The sequence below is a fragment of the Mauremys mutica genome, chromosome 2 (genome assembly GCF_020497125.1).
Source record: "Mauremys mutica isolate MM-2020 ecotype Southern chromosome 2, ASM2049712v1, whole genome shotgun sequence".
NCBI classification, from domain to species: Eukaryota; Metazoa; Chordata; order Testudines; family Geoemydidae; genus Mauremys; species Mauremys mutica.
Window position 1 is genome coordinate 259,482,964 of NC_059073.1, and position 13,230 is coordinate 259,496,193.

Sequence of the window (13,230 nt, forward strand, 5' to 3'; positions counted from 1 at the left end):
ATTCACCTTTGAATAAAGTGATTCCAGAGTCCTGAGCACCACCTTGTCCTCATGAAACTCGCAGTACGTCTGCTGCATAGAAAGGACCACCAGCACCAACACTTGCCTGGAGGATACGATGTCTATCAGGAAGCAAGTCTTGATGGACAAATGCTGAGGCTGACATCAATGATTCAAAGAGATGGTTTGTCAGGTCCCATTTGGGAAAGAGGTCTGATTGCTGACTTTGCTAACCAGACTGCCCTAATGAATCTGGCTACCTGGGGGTTCTCTGCCAGCAAACCTGCGGAGCCTGCAAACATCTCGCTATTAAGGGCAGACACCTGACTGGCAATGCTGCTGGATTAGAAACTTTTGTCGAAACCCTTCTTGGAGAAAATCCAAGACAACTGGAATTCCTGGATTTCTAGGATTTGGCACTATCTGCAGAACCTGTCCAGAGAGAGGAGCATGCTTTCAAAGTTGATGCTTTTCTAGAAGAAAGAAGTATTCTGACGACTCTGGAGGAAAGACCCAACGATATTAGCACTTCTTTTTCAATAGCTAGTTTATTAGACGCAACCAGAAAATAGAAAATCCTGCCCCCAGCTTCAGTTCTGGGTGGAGAACTATGCGTTTTTGTCAAAAAGAGGATTTGGGAATTACAGGATTCCCTCAAGGCATTCCTCCCAAGCACCTGCTGTCTCTTGGTTAGTATTTCTGAGAGGTTTGAAGGCCAGTCTATACTCTCTCAAAAACATGCTGTGGTGTCAAGAGGGAATGTTTAAATTTTGCGGCATTGTCCATCACTATCTTGGCTAGCTTCTCTCCAAAAAACAGGGTTCTTGTAAATATGGCGGAGCACAGCACCCGCTTCAAGTAGCTATCCACCTTCCAGGCATGGTAGCTGGTGACTGAGCTAGAAACCGTGGCTTTAGCTGAGAATCTTATCACGTCCCTCGAGGCACCAGTTGGAGTCAGTTGCTTTGGGGAGCAGGGGATCCCTCATGCCTGTCTGATTCATGGCCCTGTGACTTAACAAGAGTCAGGTACAGAAGGTTGTGTGCAGGCTGGGTACAACTCACTGTCTGCCAAGTCTAGGAGGATAATCTCACAGATCAAGCACCATTTGGCTTTCATTCAGTGTGTTTTAGGCTGCTCTGCCATACCTGGAAGGTGCAGAGGAACAAGAAGGGAGGCCCTGCAGCAGGGGCTCCAGAGGATTCAAACACCCAGTTGAAAAACTGGCCCAGGAAGCCGAGGGGGGAAATCACTGCTCACCACTGCCCCAGATTTTGACCCAAAAAAACCCCCAGGCAGATGAGGAGGCAGGAGCACTAAAACCACTGTCCACATGCTGACACAGAGGCAGAGAAACTGGCCATGAGCGGGAGTAGAGGGGAAATGGCCACAGCAGCAGCTCTAAACAGTTGATCTGACTCCATGAGCTGCAAAGTGCAAAGAGCAGCCCAGACCTCAAGAACTGAGGGAGTCAGTGGGCTGCAGAAATAGACATCTTGAGGTTATTAGCTACAGTAGTTAACAGTGTTTCAGCACCGGCTCCTTAATGTAAGGTTTGCTTGCCCAGTTTTGAGACACACTATTATCATCTTTACCTGTGGTATGAATTGGCTGAGAAGAATACATTACATGTATGTTTTACTTACGTCTAGATGCCACCAGCCTACACTGCAATATTCAAACTCATGCCTCACATTCTCTAGAGGCAGAAACAAGAGAACTGTTGTACTGAAGCAGTTCAGCAATCCATCTAATTCACATCCTGTAATACTTGAAAGAGTAAAGAGAACTAGTTTAATTTTTACTGGTTAAAGTAAATAAGTTGCATCTCAGTGAACTCCTTGCAGATCTGAGTCTTCAGCTGACAATAAGAATGGGAGGATATTATGCTAAATTGAGAGACTTTAAATGTCTAATTGAAATGAAAAAAAAGTTTCCCAGCCCCATAGGGATCAACTTTAAGCTCTGGCTTAAAATTCATTCCGCGAAGACAGCATCTCCCTCCCTAACAGTGACTGTGAAAATTGAACAGCAGATCTGCTATGTAGTATGGTGTTGAATACTACTTTCATTTCCAGGTACTAGACCCTGGGATTTTGTGTTTAATTAGCCCAGAGTGCGAGACAAAAGGAATGACAGCCTCAGGGTCCAGCAAGCTACCAGTTACAACTGCAGCTGCTACTTTCCCCATACCACCATTACCCCTCCTTCCCAAAGAGCATCTCTACACATGGCATATAGTTCTTCTCCCCCTCATATAGGCTGGACAGTATTTCACTTGCCTGACCAAAGTGTCCCAAATGCGCCTTACATTTGAATTATTCTCCCCACATGCGTAAGAGAGACACCAGAAGAGCCTGTGTGAAAAAATGATTTACCCAAGATCACATGGCAGATCTCTGGATAGCTAAGCCGGTGCCTTAACCGGAAGACCATTCCTCCTGCTAAGAGCCTGTGTGAAATCACCAGAGAATCTGTACCAGCAGCAGTGACTGGTCACCAAAACCGACAGGTGAAGGAAGGGGAAGTAGGGAACAAAGGACAAGGTGCCCAGTGGGAAGCAGCACGGGGTGACACAGCACAAAACAGATGGAGCTTCTGGATTGGGTAGGGGGAGGGACATGATCTGAAGCTAGTGGGCAAAAAGTGGCATCGAGGGAGCAAGGGGCATAAAGTTTGGGAACAGGGGAGAAGAGGCAACCTGGACATGGGGGCTGGGGGGGAAGTGGACAGGAGAAGACATGAGATTTAAAAGACTTGGCAAATGCCCAGGGATGTAGGTGGTGAGGGAGTGAACTTGAGGTGAAGGTGCTGAGTTGGGGGGAGACCAGGAGCTACACCTAGAGTGACTGGGAAGCATGGCGTGAAAATGGTTAGGGTAGGAGAGCAAGAGCCATGCCCAAGCTGCAGTGCAATGTTAACATGAAGTGAAGGTGCTGGACAGACATCAGAAACCAAGGCTGGGAGACAGGGATGAAGGAGCTGAGGGCAAGAGACCAGGAACAATGCCCAGGGTGAATACAGAGGAGGATGGAGGTGCATGAGATGAAGAGCAAAGGAGTCCAGGAGCCATAGCTGGGAGGAGGTCTAGTATATGATGCAAAAGATCTTCGGGAACAGAAAGACCAGCACCCCTACCTAGGATGTGGGAGGAGGGGAAGCAAAGGGTGAAGAAGCTGGGTGGCCAGAATTTATTCAAAGATATGCAGGAGTAAACATAGGATTAAGGGGTTTGCAGGATGTATGGAGAAAAAGGAGGGGGACCAGCAATTATATTCTGGGTGTGCGCATGTGGGGGATGGGATGAAGGCGCCTGGAGTGACTAGCAGTGCACGGAGAGGGGATGGAGGAGATGGAGTGAAGGAAACAAGGAGACCAGGAGCATGGCCATGATGTGCAAGAGGGTGGCACAGAATAAAAGTAGGGGAGAGTAGTAGCCATGCCGCCCACAATGTAGAGGGGGGAAGGGTGAAGGAGTCATGCTTTGAATGTACATGGGAAGTGGGAGCCAGGAGGGAACCAGGAGAGCCAGTGTGGGTGTAGATGAGCTGAAAGAAGAGGGGACCCAGGGCATTTGTGGCAGAAGGCTTAAAGAGCTGGGGGGCTGCAGTCGTGCCCAGTACATGGGAGGCTGGGGTGTGAAGAAGCTGGTCGGTGAGAACCTGAGAGCATGCCCAGGACATACACATGTGTGGGGAGAGAGGTGTGCAGGAGCTGCTTGGGGGGTGAGGATCCATGTCCATGGTTGTGTTTGAGGGAGAGATGGAGTGAAGGGGCTGAGAGACCAGAGTTATGTCCCAGATGTATCCGGGGAAGAGGAGGAAAGAGCCAGTGGAGACAGCAAATATGCTCAAGGTGCGTGAGGAGGATGGGGAGCAAGAGCCACGACTTGGGGGCTACATGTCTGAAGAGGGATTGAAGAAGCTGGGGGTGCAGGAACCAGGCCAGGGGGCATGTGTACAAGGAGGAGGTGAAGGAGCTGGGAGGGGCAGTAGCTATGCCCAGAATGTGGAAGGAGGAAATTAAGGTACTGATGGGGGTGAGGGGTTGGTGGCAGGTGCAGTGCCCTGTGTGTGTTGGGAGTTGGGTGGAGAGAGTGAAGGAGCTGGAGGAAGGACAGCCAGGGCCAGGGTGGGGAAGAGAGTGTAAAGGAACTTGTGAGGGAGCATGGCTAGGCTGGGCGTGGGGCAGGAAAAGCACAGTGGAGAGGTGGAGAGAGAGACTGAGGCAAGGACAGCACAGCTAAGGGGAAGGAGGTCAGGCATGGGGGGCAGCGACAACACAGCTGGGGAGATATGGACCCATGGGGGGGGGGGCAGGGACAGCACAGCTGGGGGGCAGATCAGGCCCCAGGGGAACAGAGATAGCAGAGCTGGCGGGGGGGCAGGGACAACACATCTGGAGGGGGAGGACCCGGGGGGGGGCCCAGGAACAGCACAGCTGGGGGGCAGATCAAGCCCTAGGGGGAGTAGGAATAGCAGAGCTGGGGGCAGATCAGGCCACAGGGCGGGGCAGGGACAGCAGAGCTGGGGATGAGGGACGGGGGGGTGGGGGAGGGACAGCACAGCTGGGGGGGGGCAGGACAGCACAGCTGGGGGGGGGCAGGACAGCACAGCTGGGGGGGGGCAGGACAGCACAGCTGGGGGGGGGGCAGATCAGGCCCCGGGAGGGGGCCGGGACAGCACAGCTGGGGGGGGGGGCAGATCAGGCCCCGGGAGGGGGCCGGGACAGCACAGCTGGGGGGGGGGGCGGAGCAGGCCCCGGGCGGGGGGCGGGACAGCACAGCTCGGGGGGGGGGGCAGATCAGGCCCCGGGAGGGGGCCGGGACAGCACAGCTGGGGGGGGGGAGATCAGGCCCCGGGAGGGGGCCGGGACAGCACAGCTGGGGGGGGGGAGATCAGGCCCCGGGAGGGGGCCGGGACAGCACAGCTGGGGGGGGGGGCAGATCAGGCCCCGGGAGGGGGCCGGGACAGCAGAGCTGGGGGGGCAGATCAGGCCCCGGGAGGGGGCCGGGACAGCACAGCTGGGGGGGGGGCAGATCAGGCCCCGGGAGGGGGCCGGGACAGCACAGCTGGGGGGGGGGCAGATCAGGCCCCCAGGGGAGGGGGCCGGGAAGCACAGCTGGGGGGGGCAGATCAGGCCCCGGGAGGGGGCCGGGACAGCACAGCTGGGGGGGGGGCAGATCAGGCCCCCGGGGGAGGGGGCAGGGACAGCACAGCTGGGGGGGGCAGATCAGGCCCCCGGGGGAGGGGGCAGGGACAGCACAGCTGGGGGGGGGCAGATCAGGCCCCCGGGGGAGGGGGCAGGGACAGCACAGCTGGGGGGGGGCAGATCAGGCCCCCGGGGGAGGGGGCAGGGACAGCACAGCTGGGGGGGGCAGATCAGGCCCCCGGGGGAGGGGGCAGGGACCGCACAGCTGGGGGGGGCAGATCAGGCCCCCGGGGGCGGGGGCCGGGCCAGCACAGCTGGGGGGGGCAGATCGGGCCCCCGGGGGAGGGGGCAGGGACAGCACAGCTGGGGGGGGGCAGATCAGGCCCCCGGGGGGCGGGGCCGGGGACAGCACAGGTGGGGGGGGCTCAGAGCCGGCCCCCGGGGGAGGGGGCAGGGACAGCACAGCTGGGGGGGGCAGATCAGGCCCCCGGGGGAGGGGGCAGGGACAGCACAGCTGGGGGGGGCAGATCAGGCCCCCGGGGGAGGGGGCAGGGACAGCACAGCTGGGGGGGCAGATCAGGCCCCCGGGGGGGGCAGGGACAGCACAGCTGGGGGGCAGATCAGGCCCCCGGGGGGGGCAGGGACAGCACAGCTGGGGGGCAGATCAGGCCCCCGGGGGGGGGCAGGGACAGCACAGCTGGGGGGTGAGGACCCGGGGGGTGCAGCCCCACGGGCGCAGGGGGCAGCCGGCTGCCTGGCCAGTCGCTCACCTGCGGCAGCCCCAGGAAGCCGTAGAAGTTTTGCGGCACCTCCTCCACCAGGTCGAAAAGCTCCAGGTCGCCGCTGTCCCAGGCGCGGGCGAGCGGCGGCAGCAGCGCGAGAAGCAGCAATAGCGCGCGGAGCCGCCGCGCAGGGCACGGGCGGCCCATGGCCCCTGCCTGGCAGCCGGCGGCAAGACGCGGACGTGGCCCCTTCCCAGGTCACTCACGCCCCAGCGGTGGCTCCGCACTGAGTGAAGGGGGGAGGAGGCAGGCGCCGCTCCGCCCGCTGCGACTCCCTCGGGGAAGGGGCGTGGCTTGCAGCCCGGCCAATCAGCGCCGCTGGCCGCCGTGACCTCAGCTCTCCTAGCAACCGGGGGAGGCTGTGTCTGGAAGCCTTGGCGGAATGAGCGTCCAGAGCGGGGAAGGGGCTCGCTCCAGCGTGGCTGCTGCTGCTGCTGCCGCCTCCCCCTCGGGGCGCGGGCGCGGTGCTGCCACCTACTCCGGGCTTGGCTGAGGGGGGATCCCCCAGCAGGGCCCCCGGCCCTCTGAGCTGGCCGGCGCCCTCCTCCTCCCCCCGAGCTCTGCACGACCGCGGCGGTGACGCTGCCTGAGTGGGCGGGAGCCTGACTGGCGGCGGCGCATCTCCATCTTCCCCCAGCACAGCCCTTGGTTCAGTTCCTGCCTCATCCCTTTTGCTGCCCCAGCGCCCGCACGGGACCCGTGCAGGGTACCCAGGCCCTGCCTGCGCGGGGGCAGCTGTGGGGCCGCAGCACAGCGGCCTTAGATGGAGGGAAGGGGGTTTGCCATCGCCGTAGGTAACCCATCTCCCCACAGAGGGGAGATCGCCGAGGTCTACAGACAGAAGAATTCTTCCAGCTACCTAGACCTAGCCCTGGGTTAGGGCCACGTGACTACAGCCTGCTGTGATTTTCACGACCCTGAGCACATAGCTAGGGCAATCTCATTTTTAAAAGTAAACCAGTCCCAGCTAGACTACCTAGTCATCCCCCTCCTCACAACCAGGGTTGGGCAAACTACGGACTGGGTGCCGCAGCCGGCCCTCCAAATGTTTTAATCCGGCCCTTGAGTTCCCACCAGGGAGCGGGGTCTGGAGCTTGCCCCACTCTGTGCGGCTCTCAGAAGCAGCAGCATGTTCTCCCTCCAGCTCCTATGCATAGGAGCAGCCAGAGGGTTCCACACTGCCCCCGTCCCAAGAGCCACCCCCGCAGCTCCCATTGGCCAGGAACTGCAGCCAATGGGAGCTGCAGGGCGGGGCCTGCAGGCCGGGTAGCAGCAGAGCTACCTGGCCGCGCCTCCGCTTACAAGCCAGAGCGGGGACATGCTGCTGCTTCTGGGAGCTACTTGAGATAGATGCCGCCTGGAGTCTGCACTCCTGACTTCCTCCTGTGCCCCAACCCCCTGCCCTGATCCCCCTTCTGCCCTCTGAACCCCTCGGTCCCAGCCCAAAGTATCCTCCTGCATCCCCAACCCCTCATCATCAGCCCCACCCCAGAGCCCACACCTGAAACCAGAGCCCTCACCACCGCTCCCCCTGCTCTACCCCCTGCCTTAGCCTGGAGACCCCTCTTGCACCCAGAACTCCTCATTTCTGGCCCCATCCCAGAGCCCGCAGCTGGAGCCCTCACCGTCTCCCACAGCCCAACCCCCAATTTCATGAGCATTCATGGCCTGCCATACAATTTCCATACCCAGATGTGGCCCTCAGGCCAAAAAATTTGCCCACCCCTGGGTTACACCTACCTCTTCCTTTGCTCCCAGCTTTGAACTGGTCGAGTGCTTTTCCCCATACGGAAATGCACCCAAAGACCCTTAATTCTGCCCTGCTGTGACAGCAGGATAGAGGAGAAAAACGTATTTTAAAAGTGTATTTAAAAAATCAGCTAAATCTAATTTGGGACCACAAATACTAAAATATCAATCATATGACTAGTGCATGGTATCACTACAGGGCAACGTTAAATTTTCTGAGAAACTTGTTATGAATAATTACGTGGCAAAATTACCATTAACTTCTGCCTCTTCCCCCGTCCCCAATTCTTAATGTTGTCTATGCACAAGATTTCAGCAAGTTACAACTAGTGAGTAAAGTTTGTGTGAGTGCAATTATGGAGTATTTTTACCTTTAAATGTTTGAATTTAACTATTAATTCCTTGGGTATATAGTTTTTGTTTTGGTATTACGACATCCTTGTAAAGTATTTTACTTTCATTACTGATATGTACTCTCAATCTTAACTCCATTTTAACAATTTTTACCTGGGAATTTCTTTGTTTACATTAAATATGTCATACATGAACACTAAACAAGAACCTCAAATAAAATGTTATATGATATTTCTAATTATTTAAAGATATGAAGCAATTAGCTATTTTCTTAATTTTAACTTTTATGGACAGGCTCTTCGGTACATTGTGGGTACTTTAGCTCAGGAATACCACAAAACAATCGGTGTATGCATGCCAAGTAATTGGTTTTTAGAGATGTTTTGTTTTGCCAGAGCAGTTTAAAACAGTTGAAGAATACAATACAGTTTCCTCTTCCTTCCAGTTCTTCAAATCCCTGGCCTCTTGCATCTCCTACATTCCCCCTTCTTCTTGCAACCCCCTACATTCTTAGTTGCCAACTCCTGTGATTTTTATCATGAGCTTGTTGGTGTTTTTTCATAAAGGTCCAGCTACTGGGAGCAAGAGATTCTCATGCCATCTCAGCTTTCATTTAAAAAAACCCAAAACAATAACAAACATTTCTAGCTCTCAGGGTTGTTTACAAAAGCTTGAAAATGTGAAGCAAGTGAATCCTAAAGACTCCAAAATCAGAAGGCAAATAAGAAGAACTCCTACGTTTATTTTTAACCCAATCTCACTTTAGAAGGCTTCTGGTTGGCAATATTTCATTCCTCCACATGAGCATACCTCAAGTTCTCCCTCCCTTCTGCACCCTGCTTCAGTCTTCTGTGTGTATGCACACATGCATACATACACACACACAAGTTTATCCCTCCTAACTAAACAAATAAGCCAGTATGGAAATATTGGAAAGATATTAATGGTCATTTCATCATGAAGAATTGCTTGCTTTCAAAATTGCTACCATCTCCCACTACTCCTACTAGGAATGATGCCACAGCTGCCTTCAGAAAAGAGAGAAGGAGATGAGACACCTAGATCTATTGAAAACAATGAAAGAGATACCTTTCTCAAAATGGCCACCAATGGAAGGCAGCTGTGGCTTCAGTCCTACTGAGAATAATAGGAAATGGTAGCCATTTTGAAAGAGGACAGTTCTTTGTGGAATTCTCTGCAGTAAACCATGGTATCCTTCAGCTGAAGAAAGAATGTTGAGTTATGAAGGATAACAGGAAAAAGTTACCATTAATCCTAAAATCTATATATTCAAAAATAGCCTATGCACCAGATTTCAGTAAGTTTTAACAACATGGAAAATTTGAAGGGTCTGTGTTATTCTGTTACTGAGATTACTTGGGCCAAAAAAGTCCAATACTGGTGGCTAAATTTCTTAAAGACCTATTTTTTATTTCTAAACTAATTAACAGATTTACTTGTAAATTCTCATAAAATTCATTTCGTACTCAGAGTAATTGATGAATTTTGGGAAGGGTAGGCTGTATTTACTATATATATGCAAAGCCTTGGTTTAAATGCAAAACTCAACTCAACCTTAACTGTGGAGTTGCTGTTTGCACATCTATAACAATAACTCATTCTCCCTGCCTCTCTCCTGTCTCAATTTCCTGAATTTTTTCTCCTTGAGATTTTGAGTCCTTTTCCTTCCCGACCCCAAATATGGCGATCAGTTAAACCCTGAGCATGTGGGCAAGACTCACCAGCCAGCACCCAGGAAAGAATTCTCTGTAGTAACTCAGATCCCAACCCATCTAACATCCCATCACAGACCACTGGGCATACTTACCTGCTGATAATCAAAGATAATTGCCAAAATTAGGCTATCCCATCATACCATCCCCTCCATAAATTTATCAAGCTTAGTCTTAAAGCCAGATATGTCTTTTGCCCCCACTACTCCCCTTGGAAGGCTGTTCCAGAACTTCACTCCTCTAATGGTTAGAAACCTTCGTCTTGTGTGTGGCATGACTCTGAACAATGGTGCTATGAAACCTTCAGAAATGATTCAACACCTTAAAACCAAACATCCAAATTTAAAAGAAAATCCAGTGGAATTCTTCCAACAGAAGCAAAATGAAGTGAAGAGGCAAAAGAAACTACTGCACACTGCCATAACATCAAATGAAGGTACGTTAAAAGTATAATATCTGCTGTCTCTATGCATAGCTGAATGCAAATCACCCTTTACAGTTGGTGAAGAACTAATAAATTTAGAAGTATGAACAACAAGGGTAATGTCGTGGTGGGAGTCTGCTACAGACCACCAGACCAGGGGGATGAGGTGGACTAGGCTTTCTTCCAGCAACTAACAGAAGTTGCTAGATCACAGGCCCTGGTTCTCATGGGTGACTTTAATCACCCTGATATCTGCTGGGAGAGCAATACAGCGGTGCACAGACAATCCAGGAAGTTTCTGGAAAGTGTAGGGGACAATTTCCTGGTGCAAGTGCTGGAGGAACCAACTAGGGGAAAAGCTCTTCTTGACCTGCTGCTCACAAACAGGGAAGAAATAGTAGAGGACGCAATAGTGGATGGGAACGTGGGAGGCAGTGACCATGAGATGGTCAAGTTCAGGATCCTGACACAAGGAAAAAAGGAAAGCAGTAGAACAGAGACCCTGGGCTTCAGAAAAGCAGGCTTTGACTCCCTCAGGGAACTGATGGGCAAGGTCCCCTGGGAGAATAACATGACGGGGAAAGGAGTCGAGGAAAGCTGTCTGTATTTTAAAGAAACCTTATTGAGGTTGCAGGAACAAACCATCCCGATGTGTAGGAAGAAAAGTAAATATGGCAGGCGACCAGCTTGGCTTAACAGTGAAATCCTTGCTCGTCTTAAACACAAAAAAAACAGCTTACAAGAAGTGGAAGATTGGACAAATAACCAGGGAGGAGTATAAAAGTATTGCTCAGGCATGCAGGTGTGAAATTAGGAAGGCCAAATCACACTTGGAGTTGCAGCTAGCCGGAGATGTTAGGAGTAACAAGAAGGGTTTCTTTAGGTATGTTAGCAACAGAAAGAAAGTCAAGGAAAGTGTGGGTCCCTTGCTGAATGAGGTAGAGAACCTAGTGACGGAGGATGTGGAGAAAGCTAGTGTACTCAATGCTTTTTTTGCCTCTGTCTTCACAGACAAGGTCAGCTCCCAGACAGCTGCACTCTGCAGCACGGTATGGGGAGGAGGTGACCAGCTCTCTATGGAGAAAGAAGTGGTTCGGGACTATTTAGGAAAGCTGGACGAGCACAAGTCCATGGGGCCGGATGCGCTGCATCCGAGGGTGCTAAAGGAGTTGGCCGATGAGATTGCAGAGCCATTGGCCATTATCTTTGAAAAATCATGGCGATCGGGGGAGGTCCCGGACGACTGGAAAAAAGCTAATGTAGTGCCCATCTTTAAAAAAGGGAAGAAGGAAGATCCAGGGAACTACAGGCCAGTCAGTCTCACCTCAGTCCCTGGAAAAATCATGGAACAGGTCCTCAAGGAATCAATCCTGAACCACTTAAAGGAGGGGAAAGTGATCAGGAACAGTCAGCATGGATTCACCAAGGGCAAGTCATGCCTGACTAACCTAATTGCCTTCTATGATGAGATAACCGGCTCTGTGGATGAGGGGAAAGCAGTGGATGTGCTATTTCTGGACTTTAGCAAAGCTTTTGATACAGTCTCCCACAGTATTCTTGCCAGCAAGTTAAAGAAGTATGGGCTGGATGAATGGACGGTAAGGTGGATAGAAAACTGGCTAGATAGTCGGGCTCAACGGGTAGTGATCAATGGTTCCATGTCTAGTTGGCAGTCGGTATCAAGTGGAGTGCCCCAAGGGTCGGTGCTGGGCCGGTTTTATTCAATATCTTCATTAACGATCTGGAGGATGGTGTGGACTGCACCCTTAGCAAGTTTGCAGATGACACTAAACTGGGAGGAGTGGTTGATACGCTGGAGGGTAGGGATAGGATACAGAGGGACCTAGACAAATTAGAGGATTGGGCCAAAAGAAATATAATGAGGTTCAACAAGGACAAGTGCAGAGTCCTGCACTTAGGACAGAAGAATCCCATGCACTGTTACAGACTAGGGACCGAATGGCTGGGCAGCAGTTCTGCAGAAAAGGACCTAGGGGTTACGGTGGACGAAAAGCTGAATATGAGTCAACAGTGTGCCCTTGTTGCCAAGAAGGCTAATGGCATTTTGGGTTGTATAAGTAGGGGCATTTCCAGCAGATTGAGGGACGTGATCATTCCCCTCTATTCAGCACTGGTGAGGCCTCATCTGGAGTACTGTGTCCAGTTTTGGGCCCCACACTACAAGAAGGATGTGGATAAATTGGAGAGAGTCCAGCGGAGGGCAACAAAAATGATTAGGGGACTGGAACACATGACTTATGAGGAGAGGCTGAGGGAACTGGGATTGTTTAGCCTGCAGAAGAGAAGAATGAGGGGGGATTTGATAGCTGCTTTCAACTACCTGAAAGGGGATTCCAAAGAGGATGGATCTAGACTGTTCTCAGTGGTAGAAGATGACAGAACAAGGAGTAATGGTCTCAAGTTGCAGAGGGGGAGGTTTAGGTTGGATATTAGGAAAAACTTTTTCACTAGTAGGGTGGTGAAGAACTGGAATGGGTTATCTAGGGAGGTGGTGGAATCTCCTTCCTTAGAGGTTTTTAAGGTCAGGCTTGACAAAGCCCTGGCTGGGATGATTTAGTTGGGTTTGGTCCTGCTTTGAGCAGGGGGTTGGACTAGATGACCTCCTGAGGTCCCTTCCAACCCTGAGATTCTATGATTCTATGATAATAATGCCTTCAGTAATAGATGCCTGTCACAAAGTCTTGGGTGAGGCAACTGCCAAAAAAGTGAGTTACATTCCACTGTCAAGTGATACTGTCTCACTGATATTGCAGAAGATATCGACACTCAGTTGATAGAAAGGGTGAGAACATCAAGTTGGTTTGCAATTCAGTTAAATGAGTCAACGGACATTTCTAATACAGCGGTTCTTATTGTTTATATGCACTATGCCTACGAAGGCACATTTCATGAAGATCTACTCTGCCAGAAAACGCAACAGGTGCTGGAATCTTCCGGGTCATAAATGAGTATGTGACAAGACATGGACGTCAGTGGGACTGCTGCATTGGAATTTGCACTGATGGAGTAGCCGCAA

The 13,230-nt window shown here is 52.2% G+C and overlaps 1 protein-coding gene across 1 annotated transcript in view; it reads right to left on the bottom strand.

Moving 5' to 3' along the window:
* The window catches only part of DNAJC1 (DnaJ heat shock protein family (Hsp40) member C1), a 196,008-nt gene extending 189,850 nt beyond the window's left edge, over window positions 1–6,158 (bottom strand). Inside the window, exon 1 of the mRNA XM_045007600.1 lies at window positions 5,922–6,158. Coding sequence (XP_044863535.1) covers window positions 5,922–6,080 — 159 coding nt within the window. The 5' untranslated portion in view covers window positions 6,081–6,158. The remainder of the gene's footprint in view (window positions 1–5,921) is intronic.
* Between the last annotated feature and the right edge of the window lie 7,072 nt (window positions 6,159–13,230).